This window comes from Amblyomma maculatum, chromosome 11 (assembly GCF_055883805.1).
Source record: "Amblyomma maculatum isolate TAMU_Amacu chromosome 11, ASM5588380v1, whole genome shotgun sequence".
NCBI classification, from domain to species: Eukaryota; Metazoa; Arthropoda; class Arachnida; order Ixodida; family Ixodidae; genus Amblyomma; species Amblyomma maculatum.
In genome coordinates this window covers 44,648,534-44,668,308 of record NC_139354.1, presented here as the reverse complement: position 1 = coordinate 44,668,308, position 19,775 = coordinate 44,648,534, and the positions used below count along the sequence as shown (strand labels likewise).

The 19,775-nt window shown below is 41.5% G+C and overlaps 1 protein-coding gene across 1 annotated transcript; it reads right to left on the bottom strand.

The window, feature by feature from the left end:
• Nucleotides 1-3,608: 3,608 nt before the first annotated feature.
• LOC146173703 (male-specific histamine-binding salivary protein-like) lies at nt 3,609-19,580 on the bottom strand. Its single transcript, XM_084583166.1, has 5 exons — nt 19,371-19,580; nt 11,655-11,824; nt 9,750-9,832; nt 8,770-8,856; nt 3,609-3,807 (listed from the first exon to the last, which is right to left on the bottom strand). Exons 1-5 carry the CDS (start codon nt 19,485-19,487, stop codon nt 3,668-3,670), a joined length of 597 nt encoding a protein of 198 aa, XP_084439292.1. The 5' UTR covers nt 19,488-19,580; the 3' UTR covers nt 3,609-3,667.
• Between the last annotated feature and the right edge of the window lie 195 nt (nt 19,581-19,775).

Sequence of the window (19,775 nt, the reverse complement as noted above, 5' to 3'; positions counted from 1 at the left end):
GCTACCAATACCAAGTAGCAGCACTGACGCAAGTAGGTTTCGGAAAACAACGTACGACACAGCGATAAACTGTCACAGCGCGGTGTCAAGCAAACTTATTAAGCTTTTCGTTTGCATCTTTGCATCCCTGATTCCCCAGTCAAAATCCTTTACGTGAAGGAGGAAAACCGATTTTGGTCCTTCGGGTATCACTCATATGCAAGTTAAACACAACGGATATGTTCATCAATGGTATTGTGGAGTGCACTCGTCAACCATAATGAAAACAGCACTCGCATGGCCTCTCACTACTCTAATATCACGAGTTGTCGACCCCTCCCCCTCCCCAGCCCGCTTGAAATTCAAACAAAGTGGGGTAGGTGAAATCTCAGTGGCCAAAAAAAAAAAAAACAACAACTATAAAATATTTATTTTTGTTTGCATGCAATGTGCCGTTATAGTCGACTGAAAAGACATCTTGCACGCAAGTCTCACAATAAAACAGTATTTACTGTAAAGAAATGCACTGCTTGCTTCGCGCGAGGGCAGTTCCATATAACTGCAACTAGAATCGGCGCTATTTTGTCGGGGCCACCCAGCAAAATAACTACGACAACGCCTTTATCGGCGCATCATCATAGTTACAGTACAAAACAACCTCCTGCTCTTCAATTCGTTCTGCTTGCGAATGAAAGAATTCCCACCTGTATGCGTTAACTCATAATTTTGTGTCCTGCAGGGCCATCCTTTCCTCAAGGTCACGAAAATTGATGATGGACGAAGAAAAGTTACTTTCTGTCTTCTCATTCATTTTAAGGCGAAAGCCTTTAATGGCTTATGCTGCCGTAGACAAAACGTGTCCCGCATTTGCAGCGGCTCTGATTGGCCGAGGCGGGATGACGTCATAGAGGTCTCGACCAATCACAGAGCACCACCACAGTATGCGCGAATGCGTGCCTTATATGGCCATATGGTACCAATGATCAATTACTAATTAATGACTGAATAATTACTCGAATTATGAATAATTGATCGATGACTAAATAAACAATTAGTTCATTAATTAATACACTGCTCAACAGATAATTAACTAGTTATTGATTACTAATTACCCAGTTGATTAATTCCTGATTAGGACCAGTTGCGTAGCAGAATTCAGCACTCAGGCTTTCACCTTTCACTACTTTAGTCGCTAAAGTTCCTCGTAATTGTTTCCTCTGCGGTCGCTGGCGTGGCGTGCAGAAGGATATTTTTTTGCAAATCGGGATGCTTGCGGTTCACGTTTTCTAGGGGTGAGCGATGAGTCGTAATATTATGAGAAGTTATTTAAGTACCAAGAAATAATTAAAAAAATATGCCTCTATTTCAATAAACCTGACACATATTTTGTAGATGGGTATCGACCTGTCAGCCGCATGATTATTATCTCGCGCTCAGGAGATAAGAATGTTGCTGTTCGCGCGCATATATAAAACAAGACGAAGGAAGAAATCGACTTTAGATGTTGAATATTATCGCTTGCATAACGAGTAATTCACGACGGGCGCATTTTCCAACATGAAATAGCCTATGAACGCTCGGTTTCCGTATATCGCAAGACTGCGCCATAAAAAAAACATTGAATCCGAAGATCCACCATCACGAGGCTGGCAGTTCTTCGTTATTTATCTAACCAGATTGGCAACATGGCAAATACCGCGAAACAGCTTGAGGAACCGTGAAGAAGCGAGAAGCTACACTCCCATATCTCCTAATTACCCAAACAGCGGCCGAAAGCCATCCTTTTAATCAAATAAAAAATCCATTCATTCATTCATTCATTCATTCATTTACTCATTCATTCATTCATTCATTCATTCATTCATTCATTCATTCATTCATTCATTCATTCATTCATTCATTCTCTAAGCTTATCCCATTGCTTTTCTATGGCAGTCTTAACTACTTGGTGCGAGGGAAAGGCAGACTTTAAAAGTGAGTTTGTTTTTCGAGCGAAGGTGAACCATTCCTATTTATATCTGTGCATTAGTATCGTACGTGTGCATCATAGTATGTGCATACTAGTATTATAGTATAGTATACGCATTATAGTATTGCGTATTTGTCTTGTACTTAAGAGAAAATTGCTAGGCGCGGTTGAAAAACTGAGTAGAAAACTTTCTCGACAAAAAGTGCTAGCCTCATTTGAGTCGTACAGAATATGTGCGACACAGCAGACTCTCGCACCTTATTTCATGGACCAACTGGGTTTCGCCCAGTAATGAGGAATGCCAAGACGCGACCCACGACTCGATGTTCGGAAGTGGACGCAGTGCACGAGGCTCTGTTTATTGCAGTGCAAAATGTTTTATTCAAATTAAACCTGACAGCGGAAGTGCTTGAATACATATAAGTGAGACAGCTCATTAGGGGCTATTTTCCGCTTTTAGTATGACTGAATAGCCGCAACTTAGTCACTCTCAAAGACAAAATATTTTGTCATGCGGAAATAAGTGCATGCTTAGGCAGGTCGACTCGCTCACTTACTGCAATCTACGTTTCTCGATGAAAAAAACAACAACAAACATAACCGACCGGCAACGCATTAAAAGATGAACGACACTCTATTTTGTCGGTCACAGCATCCATGTGTCGGCTAATAACGGTTGTTATAGCAAGAAGAAAACACTGAAAAATGAGGTTTAACGTCCCAAAGCGACTCGGGCTATGAGAGACGCCGTAGTGGAGGACTCCGGAAATTTCGACCACCTGGGGTTCTTTAACGTGCACTGAAATCGCACAGCACACGGGCGCCTTGCTTTTCGCCTCCATGGAAAAGCTGCCGCCGAGGCCGGGATTCGATCCTGCATCCTAAACCCTCAGTCGCCAACCAGATTGCAGTTAGTGCATGTCTTGTCCCCCTTATGTGCTGCGCTAACAACGATTCCGCATGAGACAAGTAAATAAATAAATAAATAAATAAATAAATAAATAAATAAATAAATAAATAAATAAATAAATAAATAAATAAATAAATAAATAAATAAATAAATAAATAAATAAATAAATAAATAAATATTAGATAAATTTATTTTCCGATCGGGTTTATTGAAGTTAACATTTACATTGAATGCAATTACCTTTGCTTAAAATGAACTTCATCACTTCCTGCATTTACGTAATAACATTGATAAATCCTTTAAATATTATTCGTCATACTGAACCTAGTAACATAACATAACAAACACAACTAACATATCATAATAAAAATAATAGCTAATTGATGAAATAATTTCTGTTTATAAAAATTAGGAATAAATTTTCGAAGTTTAAATGTAGATTTCAAGGCAAAACATAAAATAAGCAATGGCTCGGTCAAAGTTGTAACAGATTTCGAAAACAAAAATTGCGACAAAAACTTGTGCAGAAATCGCAACTCAGTTTGTTGGAGAACGCACGTCCAAATGGTTACTGACAGCAATACGCTACCGATAATTGTGTGCTGGAAGGGACTAGAGCGGTGTCATTGGCACATCAGCTCTTACAGGCCCTAGCTGGTGCTTCTGGAGTGCCATATGTGTCCCATTCATCACAATTTTGCGTCAGCAGTTCCCCGCAGCTATTTCCGTGGATATTGCGAGATACAACAGAGACAGAAAAAAACTGGTTGTTTATTACTTCTGTTTGCTTATCGTTTCCACAAACAACGTTATTGCCGCCGCATATTATTGGTACAGGTCGAATTGTAAACGTTAACTGATGTATACTGCTGGCAAATGTAGTCGAACATGAAAATGCAGATGTCAGGGATGTCGTTGATGTTGTTTTCTGCTACCCAGAGCTCGCATCCTGAAATGAACAAGGCCAGAAAAAAAATAATTACAAGTCATTCATTTTTCTAATGGCACTCAATTCTGTATGTTCGTTACATTTGCTTGAACTCGTCTGCAACATCATAATATTTATTGCCGTAATTTGTTTATTCGATACACTTTTATCTTCTCTTTTGTCCGCATATTTTAGTTCTGTCTGCCTGTTCTCACTAGGAAATTCGAAAAAATAAAATAAACATCGAAAGATGTAAGTGTGCGTTAGAAACGAGCGCACGAAACTCAGGCATTCAACAGGAGCGTCTAAACACTCTTAAGTAGTTGATATTTGCGGCTATGTAAATGATTGGCGATGCACCGGATGCTGTGCACACTCCACTAAAGACTTTTGTCTGTGTTTAATTATGGCACGCGCTTACCGACAGTTTAAAAACTAAAAATAAGTCCTCTTCAAGAATCAAGACAGTTAAAATGATAGTTAAATGTGGTGGCACAGTACGTGTTTTGTTCTTCCCTCCAGCACTGAAGATCATTCAGCTAACCTACTAGAGAGGTAGGTCTGCAGACGTTAATTTCATTCAGAACGGTTTGCTGTAGTTTATAATATAGCTTGTCTGCATCTCTAACAAGTCTTTCATGCGGAAAAAGCCCTCATTAGCACTACCGAGTTTATGCGCTTTGCTTAGTTATTTCAGTGGGCGTCATCATGATAAATGAAGTCTTAAAACACGGAGAAGAGGAAAGGAACAGGGGCTACAGCCGAAACATATAGTGTGTTCTATTTGCTTTGATGAGCGAGCGTTAGAACCTTCATGTAATAGATCCTGTCCGTCGCTATTATTGGCGCCACGAAGGCCTGGTGGAGCGGTGCATAGAGTACAAACTTGACATACTTGCGGCCCCGAGCGAAATTCTAAACCAGGGCGGGTGGAGGGTAGGGCTCAGGAATTTTCGTCAACCTAGAGGCCTTTAACGTTCACTGGCATGCGCCTGGAGGCCTTTAACGTGCACACGAGCGCCTGGAGGCCTTTACCGTGGACACGAGCGCCTGGCTTTTCGCCTCGCCATCGAAAAGCGGCCGCGGCGGCGCCGAGATACGATCACGCATCCTCGAGTGCAGTAGTCGAGCCTCCTAACCACTGCACCACCGCGGCGGGCTGATCAATGGTATTCATCGGGAGGGGAATTAGCTTGGGGGCTCCGATTTCGTTACGGGTTTGTATTGACAAGCTGGGTTCATGACAACTTAAGATGCAGTCATTTCTCTGCGTGTTTTCCAATTCTTTGAAATTATTTCGGATGGCGTACGAACGTATTCTCCACACGGCTACCTTCATTGCTAAAATAAATCTTGCGGTCTTCCTGTAATAATGCCGAGAAGAACTGAAAACTTTATTTGTTATTGTTTTTTCAACAGCCGCCAGCACGCGGCTTTGTCACGATGATTGTAACGTGCGGAATGATTTTGTTTATGCTGAGCACCGCCGAGATGCGGCTTTATCATTTCCAAGATGCGCCGAGATATATCTCGATTCCGACTTTAATTGAGCACTGCCGAATGCTTAGTATTCAACGACCGACGAGCACACTCTTGCTGTATATCGCCGCTGTTAAGTTGCTTAGTTATTTTATGGGCGCAAGTAAGTCCAATAAATAGTTAATCCAATGCAGCGCGTCTCTTCTTTTTTCGTTTATGGCGTTGTCACCACGACGTGACAATATTGTGTATTTGTATTTCGTATTGTATTTGGATTATCCCAAACTGTGGCTGTATGAATGCAGGGTCTCTAGGGCTTAGTCGGGTGGCGACTTCGTTTAGACAATTGTATTTTGTCAAAATATCAATAAACTCAAATTCGACAAAATGTGTTTAAATGAGATGTCCAGTAGCCATCAAACATGAGCTTCAATGTAACCGCGCGCTTAAACTGTGAAACTGACGAGCAAAATTGGTCACTGGTTTTATAGGCAGGACTCATATGCGCAAGCGCCTGCGTGATCTTGAGTTGGAACTGTCTCTGCCCGTTTGAAATTTGATGAATGCCACGATGTTGGAAGGAATCGCGCGAGGATGGTAGCTTAACAGTTGCGAATTGTTTGAGGCGATGGCCGTGTGGTTTACAGCAGCAGCTACGGAAGCTGATTTGCTCGCTTCACCAAGGTTTGGAACCGCTCTCGAGGCCATAAATGCGGTACAATATCGAACAGCGCGGACACAGTCAAACACAATAGACAAAGAAACAGCGAACATAAAGCTCCGCTTTCATCTTTGTGCGTGCGTCTTTTCACGCTGTTAGGTACATGATGCTGTACCAAACAGCTCGCCGAAACGATAGTGTAGGGTAAGCTTCTTTCTATTCCGCTCCACTCTACTGTACACTTATAGATGGACGGCATAGGTTTGTTGGCGTGGCCGTTCTAACGTTAAAGCATTACAAGCTAATTCGCCGAGAAAAAGCGATGACCTCATGTAGGCAAGATGTAGACGCTACATCGCCATTGTTGCCATTCTACTGTTTACTGCTGATGTAACGAAGTAGGCGCATAAAATAATACTAGCTGTAAATGCAAGACCAAGAAATTGTACAGCGTACGCAGTGGGACATTCCAACATGAATTGATTATATATAAGCAATATATTGATCAATATTTCTCAAAACATAAATCTACTTAGCAATGAAAAAAAACAAAATTCCAGCTCGTGCCTTTTAGCATAGCTATAAAACGATTGAGGGTGCATAAAACTTGCTTGGACGGAACGAGCGATGGTTCCGTCAGTTATGCGGCTTCAAGAATGTTGATAATCCAGCTTGTAGTTATTTTATATCTAATATACGGTGCTACTTTGTGCACAATAACTCTACCACACTGTTTTCTGCAGCGTATCAGTTTGTCGTGCAAGTAAAGATATCGCCGAAACAAGCACGTACATTGTAGCGTCATATCCGCATCATTTTATTACGGCAATCAGTGGTCGCTTCAAGGAATTATTGCCTTCGGTGCTCAAATAATAATTAATCTTGTTTAAATCGAACTAAGTGACTAGGGAACTGAATGTTCTGTTAGTAGATGAGGGCAGTTTATTCCTCAAACTGCCTCTAGGATCACTGCGTGTGTGTTACACTTCAGACCTATGCGCTGAAGCTATTGTGAAAGTTCCGTAACGCACACTGTTATATTTGCGCAATGCGAAATGGAGCCAGACGCATTAGTACGTATTGACGGATGCACATTTGTTGCTTTGAATTTTGCGAGTATAAATTGTAACTTCAAATAACACCTTTTCTTACATCATGAAGGGTTGTCCAAGTCATTATTGCAACATGTTCAGTTTATGAGCCGTAATGAGGGTGATTTAGTCACGACGATTTTAGTGCTCTAAATCAGTAGACGTTTAGTAGAACCAGATATAATTCCCGAGGAACTTCCCAGATTGATGAACGCCATGAGTGTCCCATTATCCGGGAACAAAAGCAGAATCTTTAGTCTGAAAACTTCTGACCGAACGTTTGCACGGACCATTGAAAAGTTAACACAATCAATTAGGTAGGCGGCATCTGTGGTTAAACTGTTAAACATAGGCGCTTGCTTAACGTTTCTTGAAATAGAATAGCACATGTGTTCGGATGGCAGCAAGAACTTTGAGGATGGCGTCGCGAGCGTAACAGTTATTTCTTAAACATTTAACAGCTCGTTCCGACACCTCTGACAAATTTTGTGCCCCGAACCACCGCCTTTTTTAAACTCTGATAGTATTTATAAATATTCGTCCGGGCTGAGAAGAATTCTGAGTACCCTTTAAACGGCCTGCCGTGTGCTATATACACTCATACTTTTGCATAAGAACTTGCGTAGTATAGAAAGCCTGAGCTCTTCAATACTACCAGCTGCGAAACATTCTGTAGTGCCAATGTATCAAAAAATGGCGGTTTTGAATGGTCAAAATTCGATTGTATACGAATAGTGGCGGCACCTGCGGCCATTAAAGGAAACTGCGACTAAGTAACTCACTTTCAGATTATTGATCAATGCGCAACCACCTGCAAAATAAAATTACTTGAACGCTTGCAGTAGCAAAAATTCTTAGATATAACAGCCGTAGAGTTAATTAGGACGAAAAAGAAGAAAGAAAAAAAGGGATTTTCAAAAGACAATGGCGGCAAAACAGAAGACTTCCATTTATCGCTCCTAGATGGCGCGACAATTCATAATTCAATTCAATTCAATTTATTATTTATTTGCCATCCTGGTACAATGATGGCGGGAGCCCGGGGTAAAAGCTGCCGTTTGACAGCTTGACAAAGCCACGGGCCCCCACTTTGGCAGCACCACAGTAGTGCGAGGCACCCTATAATAATCCGAAAAATGCATAGTAGCCAATTTTGGGGCGGATTTTCCCAACTGATGATCCAAAAGCTCTGATAAAAAGTATGCACTTGCGTCACAATGGCCGTCAATTTGTGATACATGTAGAACATTAAAAGGCTGCAGGTATCTAATTACTATATTGCCGCCGTGTCCGCCTTGCAGAGCAGAAGCTACGCTCCAAACCACAAAATGACGCCTGTGACGTCACTTGAATACCTTCCATAGGCCGGCTTTGAACGAGGACGAGATTAAGGATGTCAGCGAAGAAAGCAGACGCTTGTCTCGATGCAGTTTTTTTAGCAGAAAGAAACAGTTTGAAAAAACAGTCACGCTTAGCAGTTATTCGTAGCTAAAGAAAAAACATGAAATTTTTTATTTCTGTCGGCCTAATTTGAGTGAATGGGACTCCTGTGTAATTGCCAGATAACATTGTTTTGCGTGTTTCCCTTTCCTTTGCTCCATAGTATAGTGTTCTACCCGTAGTGTTGAAGTTGAATACCATTTTAAGATTCGAGATATCTTATAGAACTGAAATCTCATTGTGGATGATATTTTATAACGTATTACACCTAATTCACTTGTGCCAAAAGAAGCCTAGCTAGCAGGTACGTACCATGTCGGTTTCCACGGAATGGGAAGTTGAAAAGAGCGCATTCTAGTCTATAAGTAAATATAATTTCTTCGGAAAACCATAATCCACCTGCAAATATCATAATAAAAATAAATTTTTGCGTCGTAAATGTCAGGAAATTATTTCGTTGTTGGGTAAAGAAAAAAAAAGCTGCCCGTGCAAGAAAGCCTACACCAATGTTACCCTATCGAAAAACCCCTATGAGTCACAATAATCTCATATAGATTTCTCATACTAAACTCGTATAAGCCTCATATAATCTCGCACTGATATCATACAACGTATGTGAAGCATATGAGATTGTATGAGATTTGTATGAGTTTTTTGAGTTTAGTATGAGACATCTATATGGGGTTATTGTTACTCATACATTTTTTTTCGCTAAGGTAGACTCACAGATCCTTCCAGTGTAACCAATATCCCTTATACATTTAACAGCTCGTGACAAATTGTGGGCCCCGAACTACCGGCCCAGCAGCTTTAAACAGTGGTCATAAATTATACATATTCGTCCCGGCTGAGAAGAATGTTGACTACCCTTTAAAGGGCACGCCGTGCGCCATACTTATCCTTTTGCATATGGACTTGCGTGCAATAGAAAGTATGTACTTACGTCACAGTGGCCGCTTACGTCTAGGCTTACGTGTGATGAAATGAGTTAGATTTATGAGGCTTTGTGCAACGCAAGCAACTTGTGATGAAATGACGTGCGTGATCACGTGCCCTTCCTTTATAAAGCACTATTAGCGCATTACTTTTTTGTGACAGGAAAGAGCACGAGGATCGCTGTTTTGTCCCTTCTTTCCTTCCTGTGTTATTCTGTCTGCGCTGTAAACCAATTTCAGTAATGCACCAAGTAGCCTGCGAAAACGCACTCTTTTGTAGCCAGGTCTTTGGACTCTTTCTGGTTGATTAAGAAGTTGTGAAAGCGGCAGTTTTTAGGGGTGATGACATGCGCATACCTCTCCTGAGGAACTCAATGACGTTGTACGTGCGCCGGTACCCGTATCTCCTTTCAGCCTGTACGTCGATATCTGCGCGGTACCTGAAGAACACCAGATTTAGGTATTAGCGTGGATGAGCCTGAAGCCATTTTCACTGCGCTACAAAAATGCCCTTGTCGAATTGGAGTAAAAAGAAAGGGAGAGAGCGGATAGTAAGAGTAAGAGGCGAAGAAGAAAGCTTCATGAAAAACCTATAGGGACGAGCACCCGCAGCTATGAGTAGTTGAACTGGGTGGCTGCATTTTTTAACTATGCGCTTTAAAACAGCGCTGCTAGTAACTGCGGTTTTTACTATCTAGTGCCCTAGAATGTATGAATCAATCAATCAATCAATCAATCAATCAATCAATCAATCAATCAATCAATCAATCAATCAATCAATCAATCAATCAATCAATCAATCAATCGATCGATCGATCGATCGATCGATCAATCAGTCAATCAATCAATCGATCAATAAAGTAGACAAATAGCTCATTGCTGATATTATTGACTGATTGATCAAATACCAAATAGATGCATTAATAGGAGAATTGATAATTCGATTAACTAAGTAACTAGTCAATCAATTGAATAATTAATAATTAATTATTTATTTAGCCGCCTCGTGCGGCTCAGCTAAGGAGCTTCAAATGAGCCGCAAGCTTCGATTCAGCCTTGATTGGTTGGTCCATATTGTATAGGCTGCGCATTTTATTTCAAATTACTTAAAGAGCGAGAGAAACAAGAGATGTCAAACAGCATAATGTGCGCGAGTAATTCCGACATCGCCCTCCAGCAAAAGTAGGAGCCTAAACTCTTGCTGTGACGTCTTGCTCTTCGTCAGGCTGACCTTACCGTGACATTAATTTCGATAAGGAGGTGTGAGAAACGAAATTGTCAAGATCTGGACGTTGGCGTTACTGCCGTATTCCTTCCTGACATTAAAAATTATTAACCTGATGGATGTCTGACCGTCGCCCACGCACTTTCAAAAGCCATTTTAAAGTCACAGTATTGAAGCCCCCGTTGTGCTGCAAATCTGGCGATGAGAGAAAAATTATGAGGGTTTTAGCATGGCTTGAACTTAGGGATAGAGCGAAAGCTGAGTGTGTTGCAGCGAATTTTTCTGCTGACACCTGGATTTAATGTGCCGCTATCACAACGTTCGAACGAACCTTCTGTCCTAGCAACCCGTTGTTGTAGTTCGCCTCTACCAACTACCGAGTTATCTGTCTTCTTCTTCTTTTCCTTCTTCTTTTTCTTCCCCTTTCTTCCTCCAACTCCTGGCCCAGCTCTCGGTCTATACCACGTGACAGTTGCTAGGTAACGGTCACGTGGCACGGTGCCACGCCGACGGCTTTAGAACCTAGCGCAGTGTAGCTTTCGCTACAAAGTCACCGGTGTGTCTTTGTCAGGTGGTAGCTGCGAAATGAGAAGGACGGCCTGTTGGGCTATTGGGTCATGTCACAAGTCCACGTGACAACTGTCTACTCTGGTTTCTCTTTTGAGATGGAAATCGTACCTTCCGTAACGCTTGGATCCTGATCTCAACCATCCTCCCCGACCGCGCATGTGTTTTTCGACGGCTTGGCTAACAGCGCGGATTTGTATCTGTGTCGGAATGTATTTCCCATAATGTGACAGATTAGGACTGCATTACAGTGGGTATCTGTGACATAACGGAGTCACAAATTAAGCAACTAATAATTAAAGGCCATTGCGTGAACAAGAGCCCTCAATGTGGGCTGCAGACGGGAGCCTTCAACGCAGTCGTATATTATATTATACACTTCATGATCTCCCAAATTTGTGTACCCAAAATTTTTCCATTTTGGTTTATTATAGAAAAAAATGTGGTGAACGAAAAAATTCCGCACTTACCTTCTGCCACTTTTTTCGTACGTAAACCTGAGTTGAGCAGTTTTGTTCGTGGAATAAATTTTAATCGCCTTTAGCTTTACGCAGGTGGTGTTGCTGTTATATAAATAATAATTCATGGGAGTAGTAGATTTAACGAGGTAGTAAGGTGTTCGATAACAGTGGTCCAAAGTCTGCAAAAAACGAATGAAAGGGACATGTATAGGTGGTGGTATTAAATGTCCGACGCATAGCATCCGAGAACACAGGTCACGATTAAAGGACTTTCGTCAAAAACATCGTCATATCACAGGCCCTTCTGTATAGTCTCGCTTTGTGTAACAAGTGGACAAGTTTCAGTAAAGAAAAAGAGGACAAATGGCGCGGATTCGTACAAACTGCGTTTCAACTTATGCATAAATAGTACGGTCCGCAAAAGGGGTTAATTAATGTCACTTTTAGTGAGTGCTCTTAACATTATGAAGATTCCTTTCCTCGCATGGAGATATACGGTGTCACAATAAGACAATGAAAATTGATGTACAAACAATAGGCCTAATATTTAAAATGTTATCACCCTCTTCGCCCTCTACAAAGGCCCTCAACTGCCAAAGCACTGCTGATGTTGGCGGGGCCAGTATGTAGAGCATCCACACTGGTGCGCTATTTCGTGTCGTAGCCCAGGTTTACGTCGTTATAAATAGGTGGATGTAATGCTATAAGGTAACCTCAAGTTTCTCTGTATAGAGGGCAGAGATTTCAATGAATGCACGATTATTTATCGTCATTTATCGCTTGAATATTTATTTTGACTTAATCAATGTAAGCATTGCTATTCTGTGAAATCGGCAATGACATGCAACATTTGGCTTAACTCCTGCAATGGTGGAAGTGAACTGCGAATTTTGCACAATACTATCCTGTCTATCCGAATGGCTCACCTAATATAAACACGCTTTCATATACTCTGGGGGACACAGCGCGAGATTAAAATATACCTGTTCGCATGGGCATGTAGCTAAATGTATTTGATATTGTTAACTGTCGTGCATTGTTGATTAATCGGAGCATATGATATGAGGTGCTGGAGGAAAGCTGAAGGACGCTAGCTGCCCCTTGGACTTAGGCCAGTCAAACAGAGATTTACCTTCTGCTCATCCCCGGTGAGGGCGCTTAACCATAAGACCGGTTATATTAGAGGTTCTTGACCTTCGACTCTTTGTTTTTTCTGTAAACAGCTGCTCGCTTTCTACAGTGCAGGCTATTATTTGTTATTTATTTTGACATGTACTTCACCCTGCAGCGCTAAGACATTATAGCAGGGGAGTAAGCTTCATAATTCAATAGATATCGTAATTTGGTGCATTTAAAAGCGCCCTATTGAAAGAAAAATAAATAAACGATATAAAATAAGCTTGAAAAGAGGTGTTAAGAGAAAAAAGCAAAAAAAAAAAGCAGTCATTTGTCAATTATGTTTCTTTTTTCCTTGCTACCAATGTATCGAATGCGATCTCTTTTTTACCCTAGCCACCCTAACTTTTAATGAATGTTAATATAGGTCTGAATACCAGGTTTCCTAAATTTTCTTATCTATTTTTGACATAGTGGCGGCAGGGGTGCAACGCGGCAGGCACTAGGTGTTCCCAAGTGAGGTCTTTCCAGTGAATTTTAATCTACAAGCTTAGATATTGGGGAACGCTACGAAGTGCTCGTGCACTAATTGAAGAATTCAGGACATTTGATTTATTATTTAAACATTATGCTGATCAGATATGAGACATTTAGTAAAAGCAGCCCCTAAGTGCTTTGTTACATGTGTTGTTTCAGTGACCTGTATTTTCGCGACGGCGGACATTAAAATGGCAGAAGCTGTAGCTCCAAAGTCTGTTAATTGTTTGTATGGTCTAAATCAACCTGCCCCATTTTCGCATCCCGTGTGGTTTATATTTTCTCTGTATCCTATACGATCGCCGGCAAATTATATGATATAAAAATTGTTGACTGAGATGTCATTATTATATATCAAGAAAACAAGTGTCCAAGAACAGATCCCTGCGGTACTCTAGCAGTCCCATTTATGTGTTCTGATTTGCTGTCACACGCAACCACACACAATTTTCTTTCAGGAAGATATTGTTCAAGCCCTTCAAGAACTTCGCCATGAATCTGTAAGACTTCTTAGGAATGCTGCTTGAAAATTTAAGAAAAAGGCAATTGTTTCTGGTCCAGTTTCAAAAGCTGTGCCTACTTCGAGGAAAATGTTTAGTAAATGTGCAATGATTGGAACAAGAAACACCCTTTTTGGAAACCATGTTCATCCCGAAAAAAATATTCGAATCAAAGTGCTTGACTACAGGCACCGCAGAAAATATATTAGCATAACTTTACATGAAACAAAACACAATGAAATATTCCCATAGTTTGCTGCAGATAATTTAGAACCATTTTTCAACACTGAGACATGTTTGTTTTTACCTTTAGAAAACATTTTGGATTTGGCGATCTACATGAAATCACATGTAAAAGCTTGGAGGCCACGGGGAAGCAGGCTTGTAATACCTAGGCAGGTGTTTCACGAGGGCCGAGGGCTTACATCAAAAGAGGTATAGTAAAACATAATTTACTTGAGGGACATTTGTGTTTCAGTATTACTCATGAATGAAGCAGTACTAGACAATCAACGCTGTGTACCAATTTAAACCTTCTGTGTTATTATTTTCACATGGAATGTCTGCTTTATATGCGATTCTCGTATTTACACCTAGAAAGAGTTTGGATTAGGGAAGATCGACGCTTCTATCCTGGCAAATTGAGTCTCCTTCGCAGAGTTACGGTACCAATGCAGACAATTTAAACGGCCCAAGTGGTGTTCTAAGCACATTTTGATGCCTTCTTGTATTCCTTGTACATTCCCGTTCATTGGTTTATAATCTATCCCTGTTATTTATCTGTTTCCAAGCTTTCATTCGTTTCTCCAACGGATGTTTAGATATAATATGCATTTCACCTAATAACAACAGTAAGTTCTTAAAAGACACAAATGACAGATTTATTCACCCTAGCTCTATCGGCTTTCGCCGTATGAAAAGATAAGACCAACAGACACTGAAAGTGTGAAACTGTCGCAAGCCAATTTAAGCGTGTTTATATTAACAGCTTATGTGAAAAAAAAAGGCCTCTGTGTGAAAAAGTTTTCTTTCTGGTGTAATGCTGAAAACAAAAAGAAATAATGTTAGCGAGAGCTATGCTTAGCAATGATTAGGAGTTCATTATAGAAAAAAAAGACGATAGAAAACCAACTTGCTTTTTTCTTTGAGAATAACAATGAAAATGCAGAAAAAGACTAGCCGAGAAGAGCGACGAATACAGTGCTGACTAACAACTGAAAGTTGTTTTTCTACTTCCCCCGTTGGAAGAATGAGTAAAAACACAAACAAGTGCAATAACAGAGAAAAATAACAAACAAACAAACAGACAAGAAAACAAAAAGATAAAAATAAAGCAAACAGTAAAAATAAATCTTGTCAGCAAAGACGGGCAAGCTCAGTAAAACCAGCAGGGATTAACAGTCCGCCAAAAGTGTCAGCTCTTTTTGTAGTTGTCTGAAGGCAATTACTAAGAAAATGGTCACATCTGCCAAGAAAAATATCACTGAGGAAGGAGGAAATATATGAATCAGAAAATAACATTTTTTTTGGATAAAAATGAATGAGTTCCACTCCATAAAGTTTGATTGCAGGCACAGGGAGAGTAACTGTAGAAACCTTTCCAGTGAGTTTCACAAATAAAATAAATAGAAGTGTGTTCCCATATTTGACCAGGGTAGGATTTTGTACCGCCACAGAGAAAGGTTGAGAGATAGTTGAAGCATATTTTATTTCAAGGGACAATAAGTGTGTCGGCAAGACTTCTCTTGCTCTTTCAAGCAAAGAAATGTCTTTTTTGAGTGACTTTGTGCAGCAGGTGAACCCAGGGGTTGTTTCATGTGATTGCTTCGTTTTCATAATATTTGTTTTTATCTGGGCCTTGGACTAAAGGCTTAGGCTGAGTTGGGAGTCAGCGCTTGTACTCTGGCTTCCTTGTATCTTGTCCTGTGTCTTCTTGTTCGCGCTGTTTAAATAAACACATGTGGACTAGGAACTTCAGCCAGCGCGTCGCAAATAAACGGAACTTCTACGACTTCGACTTCATGTTTGATATTGCCATATTGGTTTCGCAGATGTAGGCGCATCAAATTGAGCTTGCGTGTCTTGTTCCGTAGCTGCCCCGAACGTTTTTGTGGCCAAATCAATAGTCTTCACGGGCTTTAGTCCCAATTTCCGTGAGACGTCGGTTCTATTGAAAGTCCGTTGACTGCCGTTGTAAAAAGTGCCTCTTATGTACATGGAGTGGCTCTCTCTGATAAGCCATGCTCTAAAAGTTTGCAACAGTACTTGTGTCTGCACGTAATTTGTTGCATCATTCGCCGCGGCATGCAAGTTGACACCGTTTGCAGTGGTAGCTGCTTGTCGTGAATAATCGGTATAATTTCAGATTGAAGTGGCATGCTTCCCTTCACACTGCAAACAGCGAATGTTACGACGACAGTCATTCGACAGATGCCCTGGATTCGTACATCTAAAACAACGGCCGGATCTAGCTAGGCTTCTCCACTCTGGTAGACTCATGTCGAACGTGCAAGATTGCGTTCCGTGTGACGTCGAACGGCAGAAGAAGCACTCACCGCTTTTACCAGACGTGGCGATGTGTAGCGCAGAAGCCGTAGGCAAGGTGCTCTAACTCCAGCTGCGTGTTTCGTCGTTACCACTTCGTGTGCGCACGACCGGTGAGCCATGACGTACCTCTTGACTGTTCATCGCCCAATTGATCCAGTTTGTTCTCGAGCTTCCACCTCGATGCGTAGATGCTCCAGCAACCGTTGCAGCTCTGCTTCTGCCGACTGCTGTTCAGTGTCACTTGACTGAATGCTTGCAGTAGTCTGTCAAGACTCCACTAGGTATTACTTGCACAAGAATATCTACCAGTATGGCAGAGTAAGATAACTCAGGCACACCAAGTGCATGCAACCCTCTGATGTTGATGGTGACGTAGTCCAGAAGACTGCGAAACGTAACCCCATCGGCAGGAGACTTGACGGGCTTAAGTGTCCTGAGGTTGGCCATGTACCGCTGAATAATAATCTGTCGATTTCCGAAGCGGGTCTTTAATATGCTGATGTCGCCGTATAAGGTTTCAGACACTTGAATGCCGTCGATTGCTTGTGCCGCCATTCCTCTCGCAGGTTGTTCAAGTAATGAAAGCGATCTATGTTGCTCAGGTCTGGGTTAGTATGGACGGCATGGTGGTACATGTCCCAAAAGGGTGGTCAGTGGAACACGTTGCCGTCAAAGCGGAGCATGTCGAGCTTTGGTCGGCGAGACTTAGCTCGGCCTAGTCGTTCAGCAGCACCCATCGCAGTAGGTTCACTGTCTGCCGTCGGGATCTCACTAGAAGTGTCGGTAGTATGACTAGGAGCATGTACAGCAGCAAGTAGTGCTTGCAAACCCTCGGTATGGTGACGGAGTAGAGCCAAAATTTCAGCGGCTGAGTCTTCGTACTGTAAAACTGATGCCGATTCTCCTCCCACCTCCTTGTCCGAAAGAAATGTCTCTAGCTGTTTGTTGAGGGATCGCAGGCCCTGGTTGCATACTGTGAGGCGCTCCTGAAACTGTATGAAGGAGAGCAGAGTGCCAGTGCCCGATTCGATGAGTTGAGCCACTTCATTCCTCAGACGGGTATGCAGCACGCTGGGTGGTACGCTTGGCTTTGACGCGCTCCATCTGGTGTCAGAAAGGCGGCTGGTGTCAGATGAGCGCTCCTATATTTTTGGAGGTTTGCTAGAAGAGCTTTTGGTAGCCTTTCTGGAGGGCCGATGCGTTGTTCTTGGTAACCTCCAGATAGGATCGATGGCGGAGCTCACGATAGCTCCCGGGTTTTTGCATCATGAATTGTAGAAGAAGGAAGGCACACCAGCCGATGCTAGCCGTTCTTTACGGAGGTCCCAACATGGCGCTCACACTCCTCCCCGAGCTCGATGCTCTCGCACCTCTTCTTCCTTTTCGTCTTCTGTAGCCTCAGGTGCCGTTCTTCAGTATTTCCTTCTTTTTACTCGTGCAATAATATTTACCGCCTTTTGTTTTAAGCAGTAAATGACGAGGGACATGGATTTTTTATCATACCTCACGTATTAACGTTACTTGAGCAATATTCAGACACAAAAATTTCATATTTATCTTACGATACTAATAATAACTTGAAAGAAGCGCGAGTGATGAAGCGCAAAAGTAACTAAGTGAAAAGTAAACAACGAAGACATCTTTTCTTATTATATTTCTTGGTACGAATAATTTAACACAAAGCAGTGGTAGCTTTCTGCGGACGGTTCATTTCACAAGCCCAATTCAGTTTACCGCCTAGGAAGACGTGAAGGGAGTTCTTTTAATAGCATATACAACATGAAGCTTGCAGGACCAGACGAGGCACTCATGCTTCTTGGCGCTGTTTTTTTTCCGAGGCATGCATCTAAAAGCAAGCATTTTTTTTTCTTCTACTAAAAGTCCGGTCGGAGATCACAAATCTTATAGGCTAACAACATGCCATTTCCGGAGTGAAGGCACTACTCGATATTAAGGGTTATACTTTATCGCGCCTGAACAAAACCAGAACCGCTGGAAGCCTTTTGGGGTTCAAAGAGGAGTTCAAATTTTGATAGCCGGTTTGATTATAAGAAAAAAAGTACTCGTTCAATTACTGTTGCTACTAAACACTAATAAGCTATAAGAAAATGACATATAACTCTGACCTATAAAGCGAAGCAAGTATGTAAGGACTTAGAAACTATGAACACATGTCCCACATTTTGTGTTTGGCAGATAAACGGTCAGGTTAGAAACAATAATATCACTCAGATTATAGACCAAGCTTGCAAGCTATAGCTCAGGGATCAGAGACTACAAAAAAAAAAAGGAGTTCCATTTTACGAATTTCATTTGGATGTTTCTCGCATCACCGGAAATTGACTGTCATCACCATGCATGCTCCACAGTTTTTGAACAAAATCCTGTCTTACCGTTGTTACTGTTACGTTGAAAACCTTCTTACTGAATGAACTATAATATTGTAAGTATTGGAACACTGAAGCAATAAATGCACCCACGCGCACAAACAAGTACATATATGTGCACTTGTAAAGGTTGTTAATCTTCACTTTGAAAATTAAATTTAGCAAAAAAAAAAAAAAAACACTGCCCTGACACTGCAACATTTTGATGATGTGGACAAAATCAAGCAAGAAATGCAAGTGTCCGTAACAAGCAAAACGTTGTGCAAATGTAGAAACTTCCTTCAGCATCTAGAGGAAATGTTGGAAAGATTTCTACAAGCAAGACGTACTTCGGGAGTGGGTTTCACACAAGTAAAATTTGTCTGTAGAGTGAAATCATACTTCAGCACCACGCACATTATCTGCGAATCTCAATTATACAGTCTTTGACAAATTAATGATAACGTGTGGTCGAAATTTCCAGGATCCTCCTCTACGGCGTCTCTCATAGTCTGAGTCGCTTTGGTATGTTAAACCTCACAAATAAAACCAACCGAAACCAAACCAAAATGTGTAATTACTATTCAAATGGCCCCATCTATGCACCTTAATAGTGGGCCAATGAGGGAAAATAAAAAAAACGAACAAGCACAAAATACCTGCCAGGCGTCCTGATGCTTGCCAAATTTATCTTCTTTCGCCCAGGGTGGCATTACAAGACCGATAGCATGATGATATATCGAGATTTCTAGCAAAAACCAAGTAGCAATGTACATCGTCAGGCTCTTAGTAGGCGCGGTGCGAGATGCAGCCGGGAGGAGCGGTCAGGTTTTGCCTTGCTCCATCTACGGTGTGCACAAGTGGCCCGTAAGCTTTTATAGCGCAAAAAGAGAAGCTTCCATTAAAAAGCGCTCTACTACTCGGTGACGACAATAGTCATAGCACGAGACATTTGTTTCTCGATGAACCTTCTCGAGCCGTTATCAATTTTGAAACGAGGAATACTTCTGTTGACCACGGAAAGTGGAGTTACTGATATATTTTTTCCAGATTTTGATTTCATC

Bases quoted from the DNA above. Each gene is read 5' to 3' on its own strand.
- LOC146173703 (XM_084583166.1), bottom strand. From the start codon at position 19,487: ATGTACATTGCTACTTGGTTTTTGCTAGAAATCTCGATATATCATCAT. The intron at 8,857-9,749 runs GTATGCGCATGT...TGATATTTGCAG, and splicing joins CATTGAGTTCCTCAGGAGAG to GTGGATTATGGTTTTCCGAA. The intron at 3,808-8,769 runs GTACGTACCTGC...TGTTCATTTCAG, and splicing joins ATTCCGTGGAAACCGACATG to GATGCGAGCTCTGGGTAGCA.